The 21917-nt window shown below is 64.4% G+C and overlaps 6 protein-coding genes across 6 annotated transcripts; 4 read left to right on the plus strand and 2 right to left on the minus strand.

The window, feature by feature from the left end:
• On the plus strand, window positions 1-2053 carry MNEG_2492 (hypothetical protein; the record flags this gene model as incomplete). The annotated part of the gene is made up of 6 exons (XM_014049029.1): window positions 1-147; window positions 318-420; window positions 674-952; window positions 1201-1211; window positions 1491-1608; window positions 1875-2053. The coding sequence occupies 6 exons, from the start codon at window positions 1-3 to the stop codon at window positions 2051-2053; spliced, it is 837 nt and encodes a 278-aa protein (XP_013904483.1).
• A 1761-nt stretch (window positions 2054-3814) lies between these two features.
• Window positions 3815-9777, plus strand: MNEG_2493 (hypothetical protein; the record flags this gene model as incomplete). The annotated part of the gene is made up of 14 exons (XM_014049030.1): window positions 3815-3955; window positions 4208-4395; window positions 4792-4924; window positions 5204-5343; window positions 5589-5694; window positions 5972-6100; window positions 6230-6327; window positions 6665-6773; window positions 6956-7137; window positions 7361-7488; window positions 8156-8274; window positions 8528-8638; window positions 8797-9004; window positions 9644-9777. 14 exons carry the CDS (start codon window positions 3815-3817, stop codon window positions 9775-9777), a joined length of 1926 nt encoding a protein of 641 aa, XP_013904484.1.
• A 2600-nt stretch (window positions 9778-12377) lies between these two features.
• On the minus strand, window positions 12378-15427 carry MNEG_2494 (hypothetical protein; the record flags this gene model as incomplete). The annotated part of the gene is made up of 8 exons (XM_014049031.1): window positions 12378-12617; window positions 12916-13152; window positions 13451-13627; window positions 13847-14088; window positions 14260-14542; window positions 14778-14887; window positions 15051-15249; window positions 15332-15427. The coding sequence occupies 8 exons, from the start codon at window positions 15425-15427 to the stop codon at window positions 12378-12380; spliced, it is 1584 nt and encodes a 527-aa protein (XP_013904485.1).
• A 194-nt stretch (window positions 15428-15621) lies between these two features.
• MNEG_2495 (hypothetical protein) lies at window positions 15622-16410 on the plus strand (the record flags this gene model as incomplete). Its single annotated transcript, XM_014049032.1, has 3 exons — window positions 15622-15810; window positions 16027-16104; window positions 16303-16410. 3 exons carry the CDS (start codon window positions 15622-15624, stop codon window positions 16408-16410), a joined length of 375 nt encoding a protein of 124 aa, XP_013904486.1.
• A 426-nt stretch (window positions 16411-16836) lies between these two features.
• On the minus strand, window positions 16837-19820 carry MNEG_2496 (UDP-glucuronosyltransferase 3A1; the record flags this gene model as incomplete). Its single annotated transcript, XM_014049033.1, has 5 exons — window positions 16837-17646; window positions 17851-17955; window positions 18177-18582; window positions 18831-19119; window positions 19328-19820. The coding sequence occupies 5 exons, from the start codon at window positions 19818-19820 to the stop codon at window positions 16837-16839; spliced, it is 2103 nt and encodes a 700-aa protein (XP_013904487.1).
• A 390-nt stretch (window positions 19821-20210) lies between these two features.
• On the plus strand, window positions 20211-21540 carry MNEG_2497 (hypothetical protein; the record flags this gene model as incomplete). The annotated part of the gene is made up of 3 exons (XM_014049034.1): window positions 20211-20244; window positions 20404-20953; window positions 21258-21540. The coding sequence occupies 3 exons, from the start codon at window positions 20211-20213 to the stop codon at window positions 21538-21540; spliced, it is 867 nt and encodes a 288-aa protein (XP_013904488.1).
• Window positions 21541-21917: the final 377 nt, after the last annotated feature.

Raw genomic sequence — 21917 nt, forward strand, 5'->3', positions numbered from 1 at the left:
ATGCTCATGCTACTGCAGGCGTACTGGCCGTTCCACCGCGCCAGCTGCCGCCCCAATCAGTTTGCTGACGCCATCGAGCCGTCCGAGCCCAAGTTTGCTGCATGGATGAGGGGCCACGGCAGGCTGGCCGTCCTGAAAGACGACGAGGTGAGCAGCTGGCCAGGACTACAAGTCGTTTCGTAACAATGTCAGGGGAGTGGCACGGCAGCACGGATCGCCGGCCTCCGCAAAAGGGGGGGGGGCGGGACTGATGGCAAATTGGAAGCCGACGGGCACACTCTGGTTTCCAACACTTACACGATCGCTCGAGTCCCCAGGTTGACCGCCTGGAGCGCGCCTCCAAGCCAGGCGGATGGCACGGGCTGTCGCGAGCGGATGTGATGGACTCGATGTACGGCCGCGTCGACCCAAAGCCGCGACGTGAGTCGGCGTGCCAAGACCAATATCGGGCACTCCTGGAAGCATTGATGTTTCCAGCAGTGTGCTTGAATGCCGTCCTTCCGGTACATGCTGCTGCGACACACATCATGAAGTGATCACCAGGCTTGGTGGTTAAATTCAAGTTGCACACTAGCAAAGTCGACCAGAGTGCCCCGTGATCCCGCATCACTCCTCAATCACTCATAACTCGTTCCTTCACTGACCTGCATGCCCCCGCCCTGACGGCCTGCAGCACCCACGTACGACACCCGCGAGCGCGGCGTGATGCGTGAGGCGGAGGAGGCTGCGCTTGCACGGCGCCAGATGCAGCTGGTCGCGTACAGCGCGGTCGCCGCCGCAGCCGACGCACCCACGGCAGCCTTTGATGCGTCCGGTGAAGGCGATGCGCCAGGAGTGGGGTCCCTACTGCAAGGGATCGGCGCCGGCGACGCGTGGGATGAGGTTCACATTCCTGAGGGCATGGGCCTGGAGGTCAGCAGCCGCCTCAAGTGGCGCCAGACGCAAACCCACGGTGAGCCTGTGGGATGATGGGGGTGTGCGGTGTGGTATGTGCTTGCGCAAGGTGGGTACTTCAGCGCCTGAGATGCAGCACACCCACGCAGCATCCCCTTGGGATCCTCCGCAGTCGGCTGCATAAGAGTTTGCACTCCATGACAACTTCCAGCTCTGATGGACTGGCTCGGACGGACTGCACATCTTGCTATCCTTCATCTATGCCAGCACTGCATGAGCGCCCCCCGTCCCAACTACTTTCTGCAGTGGAGGTGTTTGTGCGCTTGCCAGGCCCTCTGCTGGCGCAGCTGGCAGCCGGTCGCAGCATCAAGCGCAAGGCAAGTCCCCGACACGCGTGCCTGCCCCGAGTCGCGACCTGGCTGCGTTGTTTTGGCTGCAGTTGCGCAGCAGCCTGCACACAAGTGCCATGAACAAACAATGTTGAGGGCTAGCCCAGGCTCACAATCAAAACCACCATGCATGCCATGCACAAAAGGCACTTAAAATCTTGATCACTTATCCCGCCTTGCTAATCCACTCTCGTCCGATTCCACAAGGTGCGCGTGGACCTTGGCCCAGAGCACCTGACAGTGGCACTGGCGGGGGGCGAGGACGTGGTGGTGTCTGGGAGGTTGTTTGCCGGCGTCAAGGCTGAGGGCTCCACCTGGTTCTTAGGTGGGCAGAAAAGGTCAAGGCTCCCTGATGCCGATCACGCCCTCACTTTTCAGCTTGCTTTGGGTTGTCACGTGCCCCAGACGCACCCACACACCCTTGCGCCCGTCACGGTTGTGCATTGACCCTCACCCGTGTCACCCGGCCCCCGGCGGCAAGGCTGTGTCGCCCCGTCCCCAGCAGCAACATCCACACGCATGATGAATTGTGAAAGCCTGATGCCCCACGAATTCCGTAATAACAACAATCGCGGATTTTTTTCACCCCAGGCGACAGCATGGTGCAGCTCCGCCTGCTGAAGCGCTGCCGCCGCGGCCACTACGCCGACGGCACCACCAACGCCGACACCTGGTGGCGCAGCCTGCTGTGCGGCGCAGCGGCGAGTGAGTTGCTGCCAGGGCCCCACCCGCCGGCTTCGTACTACTCATCGCCGTATGAAGCAGAGTGATGAGAATTGTTGCAGGGCTACGCGGCCCACGTGAGCACTACTTTGATGATGTAAACCGTGTTCGCCTGTACAGTAGTTTGAGGCACAACACTCTTCGCACAATTTACAAAAACACTGTACAATACTGAAATATCATTCAACTCAAATCTGTGTAGACATAAAACAAGCCAACAGAGGGATGGCTGCTAGTCATAGCGGGCACAAGCAAGACCAAATCAGACCTTAGGACCCCTCGTCACTTTTGCTAATCCTGATGTCCCCAAAACCTGGCACACTGTTGCTGCTGCTCCTACTGCTGCTGCTCCCTCTGCTGCTGTCGCCGCTGCTGCTGCTGGTGGCGCTGCTGAGACCGCTGCTGCTGCGTGCGCTCGCGCCCCGCTCGGCCGCGATCACTGTGTCGGCCAGCCGCTCCCACACCGGCCGCCAGCGCCAGCCCTTTGCTCCATCCAGCTGTCCCTCCAGCAGCTCCAGGGTGCCCCGCAGCTCCTGGGCCTCAGCTTGCAACCTTGAACAAAGAGGTGGGAGGGCCGGCGTTGGGCTTGGTTAGGTCAGGGTGCTGCTCAGGCACGGGTGCAGCTGTTTTTCATGCTGGTTTCTGATTGAAGGTCCATTCATAACTGGTGTGGGCAGCGCGGAAGTTTTGCAATTGAATGTGTGGCTGGCGCAACTGTAAAAGGGCGTGCAGCCGTCCAATATGTGCAGGCACCATCGGCTGCGCTCCGTTTCTCAAACCGCCCGACGCACTTGGCAAGCTGCTCCATCGCTGCGTTTCTGTCCCGCATGAGCTCCAACTCCTGCTCCTGCACAGAGGAACGGCGTAATTTGGATCCAGCGCTTGGTAGGAGGCCCAACGCCAGCAAGTGGCACCAGACTGCGGCGTCGGACGTAACGAGTCGCCGCAGCAGCGTCTTCTGCAGAGGTTGACCGGCAGCCTTGGTCGCGGCATCACACTGCAAATTAGCTACACACCTGAACTTTGACGCGCTGGTTGATAACTGTGATTGTGCTGCCCACTGAAACCACGCCAGCCAGCGTCCAAAACAGCGAGCTTCTCAGGTCCACGAGGCTCAATGCGCTTTTTGAAGCCATTTAAAAACCCTAAAAGTCTCTATTGCTGTGGAGGCAGCCTGCCTCGTGTCACCCGGCTTTAGATCACTGCCATCGCTATGTTTGCGGAAGGAAGTGCCTTGAGGTTGATCAGCAAGTTGTTTCGATGTCTCTGGCAGCGTGGTCTCGTAGAACGGGTCAACTTTTTAGATCAAACATATTCAGTCGAGATCATCCAGGCGCGAATGCAACGGTTTGATGCGGAAACTTGCCAAATATCATTGATTAGACGTGCCCATGACTTTAGGCCGCGTCCTTGCGGCCGGCAGTCATGACTCGGTCAACAAGTACTGCTAGCGAAAGTACATAACGAGCCATCCGCGTGGTATAACTGCACAAGGGATGTCTCAAAGTGGGTGCAGAGTGGTGGCGCTGTGTTGCCATCCTCTCAGATGCGCTTCGAATGCGCGCAGTGCTGCAGCAACAGCGGCGCTTGGCGCCGCGCATGGCAGTCCGTTTAGTCTTCAGCAGGCAGCAGACCTTGACAACCGGCAGTGAAACACGGATCCCCGACCTAGGAGTCAGTAGCCAATGGAACGCTGGCATGCTGCTGTAGCGGCGCGCCGCCAAGGTCGCCGAGCGCCATCCTGGATTGAGACTTGCGACGCGGCTGTCGGCGCACCCAGCGCATCAACACGTCAGCGGCGGTTTGCAATGGCGCACCAATGGGCCTGCGGCCAACGGGGGCTGGTACTGGTGCTGGCGCTGGCTGTGGCGCTGCAGGCGCGCGTTGCCCAGGCTGTTGACCTGATATCGGCGTCGCGGCTGGAGACTTGCGTCGTGGACGGCAGCGTGGTGAGTGTATGGGGTCGCGTCACCGGTGGGAAAAAATTGGTGGCTATCTGCACCACACCACGGACAGATCCTACCCTTTGGCAAATCAGAGGGTAGGTGAAACGTGTGCTTAGCTTGACTCGAGCCTGATATGACCACGCAGACCACCTGCAACAGACACCTGCGCAATTGCCCAGCGGTCGCCGCGCCGCCCCCTGCTGTGCCCGCGCGCCCCTCACCCCTGGGCCCCGCGCCCCACCCGCCGGAGGGCAGAACGCCACACAGCAGCTGTCGTGCGCCCAGAAGCTGGTCATGACGCTGTCGGTGGACAGCGGCGACGCCGTAGCCACGTCGGTGCTGGAGCTGACCTTGGACTGCATCAACAGCCCGACGGGCAGCTGCCCCTGCCCCTGCAACTACGCCACAGACCTCAGCTGCCAATGCAGGCAAGGGCAGCTCAAGTGTATGCAGCTCGATTGTAGTGGAGGATGGGGCCGAGCAACAGGCCATTGCATAGAGCGTGTTGAAGCAGGATCTCAGGCTCTGGAAAGCCGCGTGCAGCGAGGAGTGGGGGTTGCTGCTGGCTGCAGGGGGCGCGCCGGCTGGCTCCAAGGGTACATTCAGGGGAATAGAGCAGCTGTCTTGGTGTGGAGCCACGTTGGGCCGGAGGGGGCGCGGCTGCAAGGGCGCCTCGCCCCTTGCAGGAGGCTGACCATTGCTTCCATGTGCAGGGGGCGCCCGTCCAGCCACTGGACACCTCTCGACGGCATGCGCACGCGGCCCGCGGCCCCCCGCACCCCTCCTATACGCCGGTGCCCCCTGCCGCCCTCCCGCGCTTCTCGACGCGCACCTGGCAGGGACCTCGTTGCCCCGCTGCGCGTCAACTTGACAAAGTCCCCGCTTTGGGCCAACTACCCGATCCAGTACCTTCAAAAGTTCAACTGGAAACCCACAGAGGCCATCGTGCGGCCGGGAAACGCAGTCTGCCTGGTGGGCCCTGGAGAGAGGTCGCGCTGAGTGCAGTCGGTGGGGGGTTGGAGTCCGGGCGAGGCACGGCTCGGGGCGCGGGGGAGCGGCCGCATTGGCAGATGTACGTACGGGCAATTGCGTGGAGGGCTGTGGGGGCGCTGAGTTCAGGGCGAGCGCCCAGCTCAGGCAAGAGGGGGCCCAGCGGAAGAGTCAGTGGGCGCAGCAGGTGTGCGGACTGCTTCACCTACCTTGCACAGTAATAAGCAAGGCGCCATCGGTGTGTGCGCTCGTCATTGCCAGGCGGGTGACTACGAGACCAACCCGACCTGCGGCTGGTACTACCTGGCGGGCGTCAAGCAGCCCGACAGCCAGGGCTTCACGTGCGAGTGCAGCGCGACGCAGATCTGGGACGACACATTTGGCACCAGCAAGGAGCGCACGTGAGGCAGGCAGCTTGATGATTGGGGGCAAATGTGTTGATGTTCCGGACTGCTGCTGGGGGCTCGACTGTGGGGCACCACGGCCTCAGGGCATGCAGACGCTCAAGCAGCGCCTGGCTGCGTTTGAAGTCTCGCTCGCCCCATTGGGCTTTGTATGAGACTTGCTGTCCAATCTGAGGTTGAATTGGATCCTGGCAAATACCACCCTTTCGTCCTTGCTTGCTCCCATGGCTCGCAAAACAAAGGCGTGCCAACCTGGACTGCGACTTCTTCTCAAACCTTTGGGACATAGCCCTGGGCCACAACCCCTGCAGTGCCCACTGCCTACAATTCGACCCAGTTTGGGCAGGGGTGAGCTTCGTGCAGTCATCTCCTGGTCAAAGTCTTTAACGTCCGACCTCTGCGTTGCGTTAGAATCTTGGCAGCCGGACTCCCCGCACCTGCTGGTGTTTTGCGCCTTGCCCGGCAGGCGCGCTGCCAGTCCACTGGCGCCTGAGACAAACACACACACACATACACACACACACACACACACACACACACACACACACACACACACACACACACACACACACACACACACACACTGCACTCTCTTACATGAGTTGCATCGTTTTTTTCGCCCCAGGGCTACGCATTGGGAGCATCCAGCCTATACTTTGAAATCAGCATTGGCCTTACCACCACCCTGGCGGCGACGACGGCAACCAGTGACTCGGGGGCCGGCACGACGCAGACCAGCAGCGAGGTCATTACAGTGAGCCACCTTACCCTGGAAGCGGTCAGCTTGTTACCAGCTGGCATGTGCGCACTCTGTCTCAATACACACTGCAGAACATCACCTTTTGCCCCGCCCTCGCCTGACGCCTTCAACCCTTCTGCACAGGTGTCACCCGTGACGCCCATAGCCGCAGCCAGCAGCCGCGTGCTCCTGGCCAAGCTGCTGGGTGACCTGGCAGGGTACTCGCAGCTGCCTGTGCTCAGGTGAGGGCGTGGAGAACATGCATCCCCGCGCAGGGGGGGGGTGTGCACACAGGGCACGACCCTCCTGGGCACAGGGCTCGCTGCGCTGCACACCACAGTCTTTCCATGGCCCCTACCTGCTGGCGCTCTCAGCCCCTCAGCCCAATTTTGCTTGCGAAAGAGTCCGTCCGCGATAGAGCTGTGGCGTACTAGACCCCTCGCAGCACTTTGATGCTGCGGCCGGTAACTCCTGCTTGACGCTCCTCTGGTACTCTGGATTGACCCTGGACAATCTCATCAGACCCCTGATGACTCCGGCCGACACACACTTTCTACTTCCCCTCCCCCCACCTCGCAGCGACAGGGTGCTGATGATCCCCGGCACAAGTGCCGACCTGAAAAGCGCGGACCGCTGGATGCTGGTCACCAGGGATCGCATCACATTCTCAGGCACAGAGTGCGACAAGGTGCGGGAGCACTTGGTGCATCCGGATTTGTCATGACGTTCGGAAGCCGAAGGGACGGAGGACGTTGTGGGAACCGTCCACCACCCTCAATCGAGCGTACCACCAGGGGATGCGTTAAGCAACCTGCTGACTCCGACTGTGTTGTAACCCGGCATGTGTTGTTTTGTTGCACCCATCATCAGGTGGGCACGTCCTTTGCGGCGTTCCGTAATCAGCCCAACGGCTGCGCCCGCGCGACGGGCACGTGCCTCACGGGGCAGCTGAAGGACCTGTTTGACGAGGACACCGCCAGGGTGGCGGCGGGGCTGGTGCCGCTGTACTGGGTGAAGCAGTTCGGCTACGGCACAGGCAGCGCCCTGGTCAGGTGCTTAGCTGCATGAGGAGGCGGTGCGGAGCTTGATCTTGGCAGGGCACAGGGGTGGGCTCGGGTGAACCATAGGAATGACCCCTGAATTTCGGCAACGCACTGCCCAGGTGCTTGTGTTACGGGCACCACACGCTTGCAACTATAGAAGGGTGCCGTCTGGGCCTCCAGCTTGTGTGCAACAGCTGTGAGCCTCCCAAAACCTCACTTTGCTTGCTCGCAGGTCCCCAGGGGCCAGCGACATCTCGTTCGCGCTTCCCGTAACCAGCCGCCGCAGCAGCGTGGTGACGCTGGAGGTGGCGGCTGATGCTGTGAAGTTCATTACCAACTCGTCACCAGGGAGGATCACCGGTGAGGCAGGAGCGTGTGGACGCCACCCTGCACAGCCGCTGATGCTGCTGGTAGCTTCTGTGTGGCCGCATCTAGATGCTGTCATGTGTTGCAAGCTGTCATGGCAAGGATCCACCATTCTGCTCCCACGTCCGCGCATGGGCGCGTGCAACATATGTGGCGTACAGGCGCGCGCATGTGCACCTTTGACACCCTCCGCTGTGGTGGATTTGAAGCTTTGGCATCTCGAGGCTACCTCTGGGCCAACATTACAAACACGGGTGAGCAAATTTCACAGTCGCTCCCCGCCGCCTCACAGACTCCGAGTGCGCTGTGGGGCCAGCAGCCGCTTGTTTAAGCTGCATGGCCAGCAGAGCGGGGGTTTTCATTGAAGCATCCACCCATCAGGGGGCGTTGCATCCACCCGCAGTCGGGGGTTGTGGCCTCACCTGCGGGCCCCCATCGGGCGGGCCTCCTGTCCTCCCAGGGCGTCCAGCACCCTGGGGGTCCGCGTCCATGTTTGGCTCCTTGGACGCCACGTCGCTTCACGCCGCGCTTGGCCAGCAGCATGGGAAAGCCCTTTGGAAGGGGTGGCTCTTGCTTTCCAAGCGGGTCCACGCCCCTGGCTTATTGGGAGGAGGACACTCGTGGTGGGACGCCTGAACACTGAACCCCACACACCCCGCAGGCACCGTGGCGGCCAGCTACACGCTCGCCGTCGCCAACTGCACTGTCGGCGTTGCGCCTGTGGAGGCGCAGCGGCTTGCGCTGGACCCAAACGCCACGATGCTGATCACGCCCTTCCAGGTGAGCCGATCGGTTGGCAATCAAACTCACATCAATTCCCAATCAATTGGCACATGATGGCAGCGGACGTGATCTTTGGCACATGGCCATGGCTCAGGCCTTGCAATTTCACGCGGCAGGGATGGTGGGGATGGGGCCCGTGCGTGGATGGGGCGCTGCAGATGCAAACCTGCGGGCGCCAGGCGCCAGCTGAGCGACGCCAGCCGTCAGCCGACCACCCCGCGCTGCGCTGCGCCGCGGCGCTTCCCCACAGATATACGTCCAGGACAGCAATGCCAGCGACGACCGGTACTGCTGGCTGATGCTGTACGACAGCCAGGGCCGCGTCAGCGACAAGAGCAAGGCGCGTGCACTGGCTGCGCGCGTGCAGGGGGGTGCGAGGCGGTGTTGCAGTGACGCGGCCCCGCTTCTTTCCTCATCCAAGCCCTGCCACCACCCTGGTGATCAGGTTGCAAACGCCGTTAACTTTTGGACCTGATGGTGTCATCAATCATCTCGTTGCATGCTGCCCTCACAACGCAGGTCCCGTTTTTCACCAACGCCACACAGTGGGGGGAGGTCCCCACTGGTGGCCTCAAAGGCGGCGGCGACGGCGTCCTCATCCGGCGCACCCCCTCTGAGTGCACCCAGGTGTGTGGGGCAATATACAATGTCAAGTGCCTCTGGAAAAACAAGTGCTGGGGCAAGATCGGCGGAGTCTTCGGCCTCATCGGCGGCCTGGTCGCGGGAGGTGCGCGCACGCCGGCTGCCGCAACAGCAGCACGGCGAGAAGCGCGCAGTTCGCGAGGCGCGGGCGGTCTGTGCGGCGTCCGTTTGCTGCAGCCCGCTTCCTGGGCCGGAAGCGCGCCGCCGGCTCTCAGCGCTTGGTGCACGCAAAGCTGGGCGGGCCGCCATCGGTCCCTTTGGTGGCTTGCGACCCCAGAACGGCCCCACCTTCGACCGCGTCGGCCCCCCCCTTGAATGCTGTGTCTGCTGCATGTGATCATCCTCCTCGCCCCCCCCCCCCAGGCATCGCCCTCATCGTATTGTCCAAGCTGGGCCTGCTGATGCCCCTGCTCAGCTGCTGCTGGAGCGGCCTCACGTGCTTGTGCCGCCTTGAGCCACGCGCCCGCGGCGGCCGCGGCGGCAGCCCCAGCGGCGCCGAAAGTGTCGGCGGGCGCGGGGGCCGGTACAGGCCAAGCCTGATGGAAAGCCCCGACGAGGGCGAGCAGAGTGGCCGCTGGGGCATCGGCAGTGGTGGTGTGGGACGGGCCTATCAGCAATGGTGGGGACAACGGCAGCAGCAATTCTTTGAAGGAGCGGAAGGCCACCATCCCTCCGGCGATGGCCACGGCTACTCTGATTCGGTCGCTCACGGGGCGTTGGCCAGCGGGCGCCAGTCGTTGCGGCAGCAGCAACAGCAGCATCAGCAGCAGCAGCAGCAGCAGCAGCAGCAGCAGCAGCAGCAGCAGCAGCAGCAGCAGCAGCAGCAGCAGCATCGTGGAGGGCGTGCCAGCAGCCTGATCAAGGCGCCTGAGGGGCCCAGCGGCCGGTACTCCGGCCTGGTTTTGGGGGCCTTTGGCGGTTTCAGGGGTTGGGGCATGCCTTGGGGCGGTGGCGGCAGCGGTGGCGACGGGAGAGGCAAGGCCGGCAGCGGCCGCAGCGCGGACGGGGATGCCAGCGGTCCGCCTCGCGCGCCGTCGGTGGGCAAGGGGCGGTTCAGTCAGCTGCACGGTCCGGGGGCGGGCCTGGACTCGGCGGACGGGGGCGGCCGCGCACCCAGGGTTGGCGGCAGCGGCAGCAGCGGCGGCGGCGGCGGCGGCGGCGGCAGGGAGAGCCGCTTCGAAGGCGGGCGGCCATACGCTTCGGCGGACGAGCCCGGCGGCGGCGAGCCCGCTCGACGCTCGTCGCCGCGGGCGCTCGAGCAGCATCTGCCGGCGATGGCGCCGCCGCGGGCGCGCGAGTCGCTGCGGCGGCCGCCGCCGCTGGCGGCGGGGGGCAGGCAGGACCGGCTGTTTGAGAACCCAGGGTATGGCCTTGAGGAGGACGAGCCATTGCCTGCGGGCGGCGGCGATTATGGGGGGCCGCAGGGCAGGGGCGGCGGCTGGGGTTCCCCGCCGCCGCTGCAGCAGATGGACGGCCGGGGCTACGCAGAGGCAGGCAGGGGCCCGCCTCGGCCCAGCTTGCGGACGCCGTCGCCGTCGCCCGGGGCCCGGCCGGGCAGCGGCGGGGAGGGGCGCGCGCTCGCGGCGAGCCCGTCTTCTGGCGCGCAGCGGCTGCAGCCTTACGGCGGCGGCGGCGGCGGACCGCCTGGTGGCGGGAGGCGCGGCCTGGCAGACGGCCCCCGGTTGCAGCGTCCGCACTCGGAGGTTGGCGGCGGTGCTGCCGGCGGTTTGGAAGGCGGCTTGGCCGGGGACGGGGGCAGGGGCGGTCACTATCTGCCGGACGGCGCGCGGGCGAGCAGGGCTCTGCCGTCGCTGCGGCGGCGGAGTAGCAGCTCTGGCGGCCCGCCGTCGCCGCCGGAGCAGCAGCAGCCGCAGCAGCAGCAGCAGCGGGCGTCCACCGCTGACGGCTGGCGCCGGCCGCAGGCGCCCCCAGCACTGGCGCAGCTCGGGCCTGAGGTGGTGGCGCGCGCGCCGCGGCCGCCGCCGCACCCGCAGCAAGAGCGGGGATCGGGAGCCGGCTTCTCATCCGAGCCGGGAGGTCTGCCCTCCAGCCGCTCAGCGCAGGATTTCGGTGGCGGCGGCAGCCCAGGCGGCAGCCCAGGGCGCACCAGAAGCCAGGGCGGCAGCCCCGTGCCCGGCGCAGCACGGCGCCAGCCCGGCGCGTCTGCGTATGGGAGCGGCGCGGCGCGCGAGGGCGGCCGCGGTCCGCCGCCGCGACGGCAGTGGAGTGGCGCGGGGGATGAGGCCGGGGTTGGGGGTGGGGGCGGAGGCCACAGGGCCGATGCAGCCCACGGCCGCCCCGGGCGCCAGGCGTCTGGGTCGGTCTTCGAGTCGCTCAGGGGCGGCATGAACCACAACCCGTTGTTTGGCGCTGATTGATTTCGGGTTTGCCACTTACTTCCTGCAAATTCGACTTTTTTATTCTTTGGTTTTATCTGTTGTATTCAGTTGAACTGCCTCGGCTGGTGCGCAGATCACTTGGCATGTGCCGAGGCTGAGTTTGTGCAGTGACGAGGCAAAGCCCCGCTCATGAGGCTGAGCCTGGACCACCAGGTTGATAAACATAAACCAAACCAGCAAGCCGGCAACTCTGCAAATGGAAGACCCAAGCGGCCCCAGCGTATGGGAGAGCGCAGTGCGTGCAGCTCGTGTCCCCTCGCGCCGCGCGCTGGCTGGGAAAGTGGGACAAAGCGTGAAGCGCTCAGACGCAGCACCGCCCGCCTCCTGGGCAGTGCGCGCCGGTCCCGCGTGCACCGCGAGCTGCGAACGGGTGCACCTTCAGTGACTGATGTCGCGTGCTTCGCTGTATGCGTGACGTGCAGGCAAAGGCAAAGGGGCAGGTCCCAGACGATGCGCATGAGTACCACGCCCGCAAGGCAGCCAAGGACGCCGCGTACCAGAGCCTGCAGGTGCGCGTGGTCGACGGCGCCGCGCGCAATTGCAAGTGCTTCAGCTGCGCGCCCGCCGGCGTCCGCAGGGGAGGCGGGTGCAGCGGGCCACCGGCGGCGCCGCTGGCGCGAGCGGGTATCACAGAGACTCGCGGGGGAATGCGCGCCTGGGCAGGCCTAGGGAGCTGCAGACACCGGCAGCCAACCTGTGCCGACAGCCCCCCGCTGCCCCTGGTGATGTGAACCCTGACGTGGCCCTTACTTTCTGCTCTCCTCCGCATCCTCCGCAGTTTGCGCCGTTCTGTCCCCACATGCCGACCTGCGGGAAGGAGTGCAGCGCCCCCCGCTGGGCGTGGCGTCCCAAGCCGCGCTGAAAATGCAGCCGGCGGCCGCATGTGCACCATTGGCTGAGAACCTCGCTTGTAACCCCTCAGCTGCAGCATTCCTTTCAACGTTGGTCAGTTTACATACTTATTGCAGGCGTCAGAAGCCGTCCCGACCATCAAGCTTCAAAATCGTCAGCCTCGCCCTACTAGAGGGGGGTCGTGTCAGCCAGCTGCGAATGTTAGGATCACTGGGACCGCCCACCCGACCCTGGACGCGCTGACCCTGGCCGCCCCGCCGCCGACCCCGGCCGCCCCGCTGCCGACCCCGGCCGCCCCGCCGCCGACCCCGGCCGCCCCGCCGCCGACCCCGGCCGCCCCGCCGCGGAGCCGGGCCGCGTGTTTGGCGCGGAGGGGTCCGCGGGCTCGGCGTCGAGCAGCGAGTAGTGCAGGGTGTACCACAGGCGCCGCCCCTGGGCGTGCTGGGCCTGCAGAGCGGTGGTGCAGGTTAGGTTGGGTTGGCCTCAGGCTTCTTAAGGCTCAAGAACAAGTTTGTGTACGATTGGCGAGCTGCCGCGAGCATCGGCAGCACGCGCGGCTGCGCTCATGGTTGCGGGCAGCAGGCATCAGACCACTACTTGTGGTTGCAGGCAGCAGGCACTTGAACCGGCGCACATCGACCCGGCTGTTAGTCGGAGGGTCGACAGCACAGCTCTTGAGGCCCGCAGCGGCTGCCGGCATCACTGGACTGCGGTTTCCAGAACGAAACCCCGAAAGTCCCCAAACCTTGTAGCACGGCGGCACCGCCCGCTGGTCCCCTTGGTCATTGGAGCCGCCGCCCTGCCCCTCCACGGCGCGGTCAAACGCGTCGATGTCGGGGTCAACCGCCTGCCCCGCGCACTTCCCGTTGGCCCCGCCGCCGGCGTCGCCGCCCGCGCCGGCCGGGGCGTCGCGTGTGTCGGCGCTGCCTAGGTTAAGGCCGGTCAGGTGGGCGGCCAGCGCGTCCGCCAGCTTGGCTGCGGCCTGCCAGCAGCATGACAGGAGGGGAAGGTGGCAAGGGGGAGGGGATGGATCGCAGCATCGCGCGGAGGCACGACCACTCGGGGCACAGTACCCCGAGCGGCGGCAGCGCCGATGCATAGTGGAAACAGGACCCAGAATCACAGAACTCTGCACCTCAGGTTGAATGCAGCAAATTGTGCAGAGATACCCGCCTGCAAACATGCAATAGGCGGCTAAATGGTGAGGACATGATGCGTAGGGTTTGAATTGAAAGGTCATGTGGGAGATCGCCAGAGCCCATCGACATCAAGCAACCCACCTTGCCGCCTGATGCTGCGCGGGGGTCTGAGTACAGCACTGCGTCGTGCAGCGCCGTCCACAGCCGGGGGGACCCCACCGGCCCCATGCGGCGCAGGTTGACGGCGTCGAGGACGGGGGTGGGCGGTACGGGGGCGTGGCTGCGCTCGGAGCACTCAAACACGATGCCCTGCGTCCCCTGCCGATTTGGGAGGTAGCGGATCGGACATTCTTTAGAGCGATTGGGCTGGCACACACGCAATCCAGATTTGCTTGCGCGGCGTGCGTGATCCAAGGCTGCAATCAGTGTCAACAGTCTGCACACCCATCGGAGCACACTCTTCCATGCAGACGCATTTTATGGACTGGAAAGCAAAAGGCCAGCCAGGGGCACAAAGGTGACATCACCATGACTCACCATGGAGGGGCAGCTCACATACACCTGGTTGCGCCAGCTGCCCCCAAACACCCCCAGCTGCCGCGACACCTGCTGCTGCCCCGCCGCGGCCTGCTGCGGCGCGCCGCTCATGGCCGCTCCGCCGCCGCTGGTGCCGCCGGGCTGGGGCGGCAGCTGCTCGAGCAACCCCTGCACTGAATGGTCCTTCGCCAGGCGCAGGGAGGCGGTCAGCCCCGTCTGCGGGCAGGAGACGATCAGGTCGCCTGCAAGCAACAAATGGAGTGGAAAGGGGGGAGCACACACCCACAGCCTGAAGTTCCACAAGAAACTTGCTCAATCCCCCTGGCTTGGCCGATCCAAACCTCAGCTCAACCCAGCTTCCGCGATACAAGAACAGACCAAGACCTCGCTGCTCAGATTCCTGGACAACTTACCCTTGTAAGCAACGGGGCTGCCCTCTGCAGAGAGCGGGTCCAGCAGCACCAGCGACGGCAGCTGCACGGCGTACGTCTCCGCCGCCGCAGAAGCTGCCGCCGCGCGCGCGCCAGTGGGCACGCCCTGCGTTTGGTGCTGGGCGCCTGCCGGGCCGCAGAGGGTGATGGTGCAGTTGCCAGCCAGCTCGATCTTCACGGACAGGTCGCGGCCGAGGCGCTTGGCCCTGGGATGGGCGACGGGCACCAGCTGCCAGTGCAGCCGCGCCATCGGCTGGGCCTGCTCCTGTCGAGGCCGAAGTATGTGATTCATAGGGCATAGGGAATATGTGGGAGCTACAACAATAGCAAATGAGAATCTTGTGCCGGCGCCAAGGCGGCGTATGCGGAGGTCTGGCAACTCAAAGCGAGCGCCCTGACCCTCTATCACGGCGTCCTTAACCCCCGCACCCGCCTGGAATCGACGCCCTCCCAGCTGCCCTGCCCAAGCCCATGCCCCTCGGCCCCCTGGCACCCCGCACCCTCTGCTCCGGCATCGCATAGCGCTTGGGACCCTCGTCCGGGTCGAAGGTGCAGATCTCCTGCAGCCTTAGCTGGCAGCCGTGAAACCTACTCCCAGACGTCATCACCCCTGAACAGGATCATAAACAGGGGGCTCCGCGGTTGCACGGTGATGCCAAGCTTCAAAGACGCCACCTGTATGGCCTCAGAATCGACCACGGGGATTTGCAACAGTCCTGATATCTTTTGTTTTTGTTCCTCGCGCCAGTGACATACACACGTCAGGCACCCACCCTCTGGAGCAACGTCGCGGCACGACACGTAATGGTGGCCCAGGGTGACCACCGGCGCGTCCTGGGGGTCAGAGCTGGACCTGAGGGCGTCAGCCAGGAGGCCCAGCGCGACGCGCACACAGGCCAGCAGGCGCTCCAGCGGCGTGGGGGCCCGGAACGCGGCGAAGAGCGCGCGCCCGCCGCGCATGAAACGGTCCTCCTGTGTTAGGGCGGAAGAAGGACATGGCGGCCCTGAAGTGTGTTCAAGGGTCAGCACAACACAACTGCCTGGGCCGGCGCACCCGCTTTGCCGCTGGCACCCGCGCCGCGGCCGTGGCGGGCTTGGACGGGAGAACCGCCCGCGACGGCTTGCTATTGCTTGAAGCGATGAGATTCATTTCGGGTCTCTTGTACAGGGGCGATTGTGCAGTGGCTCAGCTGGTGATGTCCATCGTTCTAGTACGAGGTCGGGCTTCACGAGGCTCAACCAACAGAACGGACCGCACGCGCGAATTTTGACAAAGATCGACCCCCAGGATATGCAAGGAGCAAAATTCTGAAACATCGCATCACAAAGGCACCTCTGCCAGCCATGGCTCACGCCGACGACCCTTACGCTCTCAACGCCGACGGCACCGCGGCCGACCCCCTCGCGTTCCAGGCCGCCCTGAGGGCGGATGCGTCGAAGATGGCAGAGCTTGAGGCCGACCCAGAGCTACAGGGTGTGCTGCTAGGACCCGACACTGCCGCCATGCAGGCGCTGCTGCAGCAGGCGTTTCAGGTGCGTGAGCTTTGGCAGGCCGTTCTGCAGCGAGTGCTGACCACGACCACAGGCACATCACAACGGGCTCGTGGAAACGCAAGGGCTTGCCAACATGCAACCCAATTTAAATCGCGATCCAGCCAGCCTGCGCTCAACTGCTGTCAGCAGCTGGCAGTGCGTCTGCAATTGGGGGTCACGGTCCTGCAAGCTGCGTCAAACTGCCGCATGTCACAGGCTCAGATGGCCAAGGCCAAGGATATGGGCCGCTGGATGGCAGAACGCACCATCGATGCCCAGCGTGCCTCTGCGACGGTGAGCGCCAACCACCTGCCAGTGCGGGGCCAGAAAACTTGGGGATGGCACAACCCCTGCGTTTGCTGCTTTGAGGCCGAGACAAAGAACACTCCCTGTGTCAGTGATTGGCGGGGTTGACGCCAGGATGTGTTTTGCAACGTGACCCCAATATACAAAGGAGCACCCGCGCCTTTATGCTTGCCAAACAATTTTCAGGTGCCACGCGACACCGTCCAGCTCTACGCACAGCTGGCGCAGAGCGGGCTGCAGTACGGCCCCGCGTTCCGGCTGCTGCGCAACGTCCACGTCCCCGACACCAACTGAGGCCGCCATCAAGGTGCCGTGCTGTCTCGAATTGTAACACGAGTAATCAACCGGGATGAGCGCGTGGCAATCAAGGGGGCAGTCATGAGAAAGCAACGAAGACTTGGCAGGCGTCCAGCAGAGGCGGGCGAAAGGGCTTGACAAGGGGTGCGGCAGCACCAGAAGGGGTGTCAAGCATTGGGCTGCGCGTGTTTGTCCGCAGCAACAGGTTTTGTATGCTGACCTGCTTGCAGGTCACAGACGAGAAGAAAATTCCAGTGCAGGAACCCTCAAGTAAGAGTTTGACAGGCGTGACGCTCCACAAGTCAACAACATTCAAATGTCATCCATGGATGGCATGTACACTGTATGAACAGCCTTTGCTCAGGAACATGTTTGGGGCGGTAGCCAGCCATCTCAGGCCTCTACCCGTGGCTTCTGCTTGTGCTATGCAAATTTATCATGCACAGTCCGGTCCTCAAACAAAAGCTGCTGCCCCAGCTGGGACGCCAACGTTTGCTCTCCTGGCCCCTCATCCAACACTTGCCCCGACCGCTGCTCGTGCAGACGCCGCCGCCCTGCCGGCTGCTCCTGCTGCCGCTCGGCGACCCGAGCCCCTGACCATGCCCAAGCCTCTCCTGTCAGCGGCCGCCGCCGGAAGAGCCAGGGGGGCGACATGCGCCGGGGCGCAGGCGTCTGTGCGGCAGCAGTCGCTGCTCGCGCTCCGTTCGCCAGCGTGCTGGCCGTCAGCGTCCGCACTGATGGATCAGCTGCCACTGCAGCAGCCGGCTGCGCCAGACGGATCCCCTGCTTGGCCATCCGCAGCTGCTTGGCAGCTTCCAACTGGGTTCCTGGTGGAAATGCCAGCTGCACCTGCACGGCGTTGTCCTCGTCCGCGTCACCAAGCGCTGCGCCGCCTGCGCGCTTCCCAGCTGCCCAAAGTCGATACATCCACCAGCAGGGCGCGGCCACCACTGCAAGCGCGATGAGCGCCACGTCAAGGCAGCACACCTGCCACCACAGCATCCTCTGGCCCTGGGTGTGCAGGAAGCTTCCATGGTCCTTCAGGGCAGCTGCGTACTCGACCCAGTCCGCGGCCTGGGCGCGATACGGCACCCGTGCCGCGCGCAGCCGCTCGCTGGCCACCGCCGCGGCGCGCGCATAGGAGGGGTTGGAGAGGACCTCTTTGACCGCGGCCGCGACGCGGGGGGCGTCGCCGCGTGTCAAGACGCTCTTGCGCAGCATGATGCCGCGTCCCTGGGGGCGGTTATGAGGAGGGCAATCCCAGGTCAGATTCCTGCTCTGGGAAAGTGTCCGCAAGCCTGAGCTGTTGGGCAGGCACTGGTACCCTACCCTGGATTGCACCTGAACACTGCGTGAGCCTTGCTAACGGGCGACATCCTGAGATGTTCAGGGCCGGGTCTAGCCCTGGTGACGGGCAGCAGTGCAGGACACACGCACCTGGTCTGCGGCGAAGCGTATGAGCTCTCCCTGGCCAGCAAGCAGGGGGGCGCCGACGATGGGGACGCCGTGGTATGCAGCCTCCCCGATGGACAGGAAACCGCCCTGGCCGGGTCCATTGTTAGGAGGGTGGGGCACGGCGGCCGGTGTGCAAATGTATTTATCAGGACCCGGCAATCGTAACACACCTTTCATAAACCAAGACAGCACTGGCGTGCAGCAAAAAGGCATTGCGACATGTGCGATACCCCCAGCCGGCGCCTTCCATCCCTGATTCACATCAAGTGCAGGTGCAAGCCAGCGTCTTGCGGCAGGTATGCACGCACCTGGGTGACGAACGCTTTGAGTTTGGGGTGGCCAAGCAGGTCGTTCTGGGGCGCCCACGTCACCACTTTGACGTTGGTCACGTTTGCTGCCTTGAGGTCTCCCGCCAGCGCCGCCCGCTCGTCTTCAGACAGCTTCCAAACAATCCGCACGTCAGGCAGCAGCTGAGCAGCCCGCAGCACCGTGAGGCTCGCGCCGGCCGGGGCGGAGAGGGTGCCGCCAAACGACACGAACACCGCTCCCAAGGGGCCGGCGCCAGACACCCACGAGCTGAGGTCCCGAGGCAGTGGCTTGGCTGCGGTAGGGAGAATGGGGCCGATGTATTTTGTGATGGGCCCGACGGGGCGCGGCGGCTCTGTGACAAAATTTGAGTTCACCAGCTCCAAGATCGGCTGCACATAGGGCCACCTGTCAGGCAGCATTGCGATGGGTGCCGCACGGGGGCGGTTGCAGATGAGACGTGTGCTTTGGGGCGCCGCTGGCGCACAAGTGCTCGTTCACACCAGCTCGCAGTTGGCCACATCGGGTCTGCGGGCCACTCCCGTTCCTTTACGCAGGGCTCAAAGGGCGTATGAGCACCAACTCATAAACTCCTTGCCAAGCTCCAAGCTGGCCGCGGCGCAGGCCCCCCTGTACGCACCGCGCACGCCCCTCACCTGAGCGGCAGATCATGCTTCCTGACCAGCTTCTGCACCCACATGGCTGGGTGCCAGTACACTGCCTTGAGCAGCAGCTGCGCCGCAAGCGTTGCCGCTACGTTGGCGGCGCGCTGTGGGAGGCTCATGCCGTTGGTCGGGAGAAACGTGCCGACAGCTGGGACGTACGCGGGCGCGGACGGCGCGCCGTAGAACAGCGGCTCATACAGGGAGCCGGCAACGCCGACGTCGAGATCAACGCAGGGCAGGCCGAGGGCTGATGGGAGCAGCGCGCCGAAAGCGATGTTGTCTGTGAATCGAAGCGGGCGGGTGAGGGTGTGCGCGCGGACGTATTGCGAGGGATTCTGTTCTGAGACGGGAGGCCTGGGCTCCGGGGGCGCGCCGCGCGTTGCCTGCATTCCACAGGCGGCCCATGCAGCTCTGCAACTTGCGCTGTGCCGTCCTGCTCCTGTGGGCCTGTGTGAGCAGCCCAAGGGGCTTTGCAGGGTGCGGCCCACCTGTGACGACCAGGTCGATGGCCCCAGGGCCGTCGCGCAGCGCGCGCAGCCGCGCCATCAGCCCCTCGTGGCTCAGCATATAATCAGTCCTGTTCGCCAGCGCCTCGACTATCATCCAAACGCCGTGCAGCGGGCCCGCCTCTGCAGCGCGTCTCTTGTCCTGCTCGACCCACTGGCAGTCAAGCGGGTAGGTGACAAACCCGACCCGTGCGCCGGGGCGACGCTGCGACAGCACGGCTTTCGCAAACGGCACGTGACAGTCGGGGGATATGAAGCTGATGTCATGGCCGCGGGCCGCCAGCTCAGCTGCAAGCTCCAGGTGAACTAGGATGTGTGTGCGCTCCCCGAGGGGATTGAAGAGCAGCCTGTAGGCGCATGCAGCGCGTGGTGCCGCTGCAGCCAGCAGCAGCGCCAGCAGCAGCAAGCGCAGGGCACCCAGGCGCATCGACAGTGGCCGTGGGTGAAAGGCGCCGCCAGGCTGCAGAGACTCCATCTGAGTCAAACCGTCAAGGCGCTCTGTGTGTATAGTGGCAGTAGCGGGAGCGTCTTGGCAAGGGTTGACCGCCGATGGGCGCCCTGGGGCACAGAGAAGCACCTGGGAAGAGGGCGTATCTTCGATTCAAATAAGAGTTAGCTAAAGAGATTTCTTTTTTTGATCGTTGCTCAATTCTATACGGAGTCTGGGAGAGCAGAAGCTGCTGTTGCACGTCCCCGGTCCTCTGTTCTCCATCCTCAATCTCACCAGCGACCGGGTCAATTGCAAATGATCACCAATGTCAAGCCCGCCACATTAGCCACCCGTCGTTTATCCAAGCACTGTTAGGGGTGGTGCTGGGTCCCAGCGGGCGCGGCGCTCCTGGCGCTGGACTATACAGGAATAATGATGACGGCAAGGACCGTCTCCAGGGCCAGGCTAGGTAAGCTGCCACCCGCGGGCATGGCTCCGTGCTGTTGCTGCTGCTGCTGCTTCTTCGGCATGGGTGCTGCTTGCTGCTGCAGCCTGTCACTCGAGGAGTCATACGCGGGCGCGAATGGTCTGAATTAATGTATTCTTCACCTTGGGGTTCCGTCCACAGGCCTTGGGCTGGTGGCCTTGGTTCTGGCGCAGCAGCAGCTGACCGTGGTTGCCATCGAGAACGCGGAGTTCTCCGTGATCCCAGACGTCGCTCCGTGGCCTAAGACTTTGCCCGTGGACAGGGCATTCCCGACCAACCTGCCGCCGGGGCTGCCGATAAACCTTCCTCCCGCGCCGTCGGTGCTGGTGCCCGGCCCCCAGGCCGGGTGCGCCACCACCGTGCGCGAGGTGCTCACGAAGAACGGCCGCTCCGCCTTCATAGCACTGCTCTCGTCCTCACCTGAGGGCCGCGGCGTGCTCGACGGCTCGCTGGCCGCGACGGTCCTCGCGCCCACAGACGCGGCGATCGCGGGGCTGCGCGTGCTCGGGGCAAACGCCGACCCGGCGCAGGCCGCTATGGTGGCGCAGTACCACGTGCTGCAAGGCCGCCTGCCGCTGCAGCAGATGCTTGTCGAGCCGGGGCTGTGGCTCAACTCGTCGCTCACCAAGGCCACGTGCCCGACCGCCTTCCAGACGCTCACCGTGCTGCCGGGCAACGCGACCGCTGTCAAGTGCGCGCCGGCGCGCTCTGCACGGCGCGGCGCAGCTTGCATGGGCATATAGATTCAAAGCGGAGCCAGATGGAGCCCTGGTTGGCAGTTGGCTTGCAGATGTCACTGTGGTCAGCACACACAGCTAGCAACTTGTGGTGTCCCATGCTGGGCTTCCGCCGTCCATGCCTCGTCCACCCCCGGTCGGCGGTCCAGAGCCGGCGAGCCCCCTCGAACGCCTCCCGGGCCGCAGCCCTCTGCGCCGTCCCAATTACGCCGCGTTCTCCCTCTCCCCCACGCCCTTCCCACGCGCCCCACCGCCCAGGCCCTCCCCCGAGGCCTACGTGCGTGGTGCAGAGAACACCGCCCGCATCACCGTCGCAGACCTGCCCGCGTGCAACGCGGTGGTCCACCTCCTGGACTCGGCGCTGCAGCCCTGCTGCACCAGCGTGTTTGAGCAGCTGCCGCAATTCAGCGTCGTGAAGATCCAGCCCAGCTACTTTGACGGTTACCGGCAGCAGGAGCCGCCAACCAACGACGACGGCTCCAACAGGCGGCTGTTTGAGGAGTCCATGGTCGACCTGCTGCTGGTGGGTGGCGTCGAGTGACGCCGCGGTCGGCGGCCGGTGACCGTGGGTGGCCTCTGTGTGGGGCGGGTGACAGCGGCATCGTTGGTCGGCGGGAGCTGGGATTTGGCGTTCGGCGAGGATTGGGGGCGACGGCGGGGCGGTGCGGGGAGCGGCAGTGGCGCGGAGCAGCACACTGTCCATCCTGCTGCTCGTGCGCTGTGGGATCAAAATCATTCTTGCTCTGAATCAGGCAACGGCCCTGAAGCTGTGCTCACATAAGCCGCGTTCATATGAAGGGTCCAAAAGGCGCAACAGAGCAGCTGGCGCCACCCACCTCTGCGTCCGGCTGCCAAGCGTGATAGCCCCCGTCCCTTGTCCCCATCCCGGGCCCCCGCCCCCTCCGTCCTCCCTCCAAC

This window comes from Monoraphidium neglectum (genome assembly GCF_000611645.1).
Source record: "Monoraphidium neglectum strain SAG 48.87 unplaced genomic scaffold scaffold00283, whole genome shotgun sequence".
Classification (NCBI taxonomy): Eukaryota; Viridiplantae; Chlorophyta; class Chlorophyceae; order Sphaeropleales; family Selenastraceae; genus Monoraphidium; species Monoraphidium neglectum.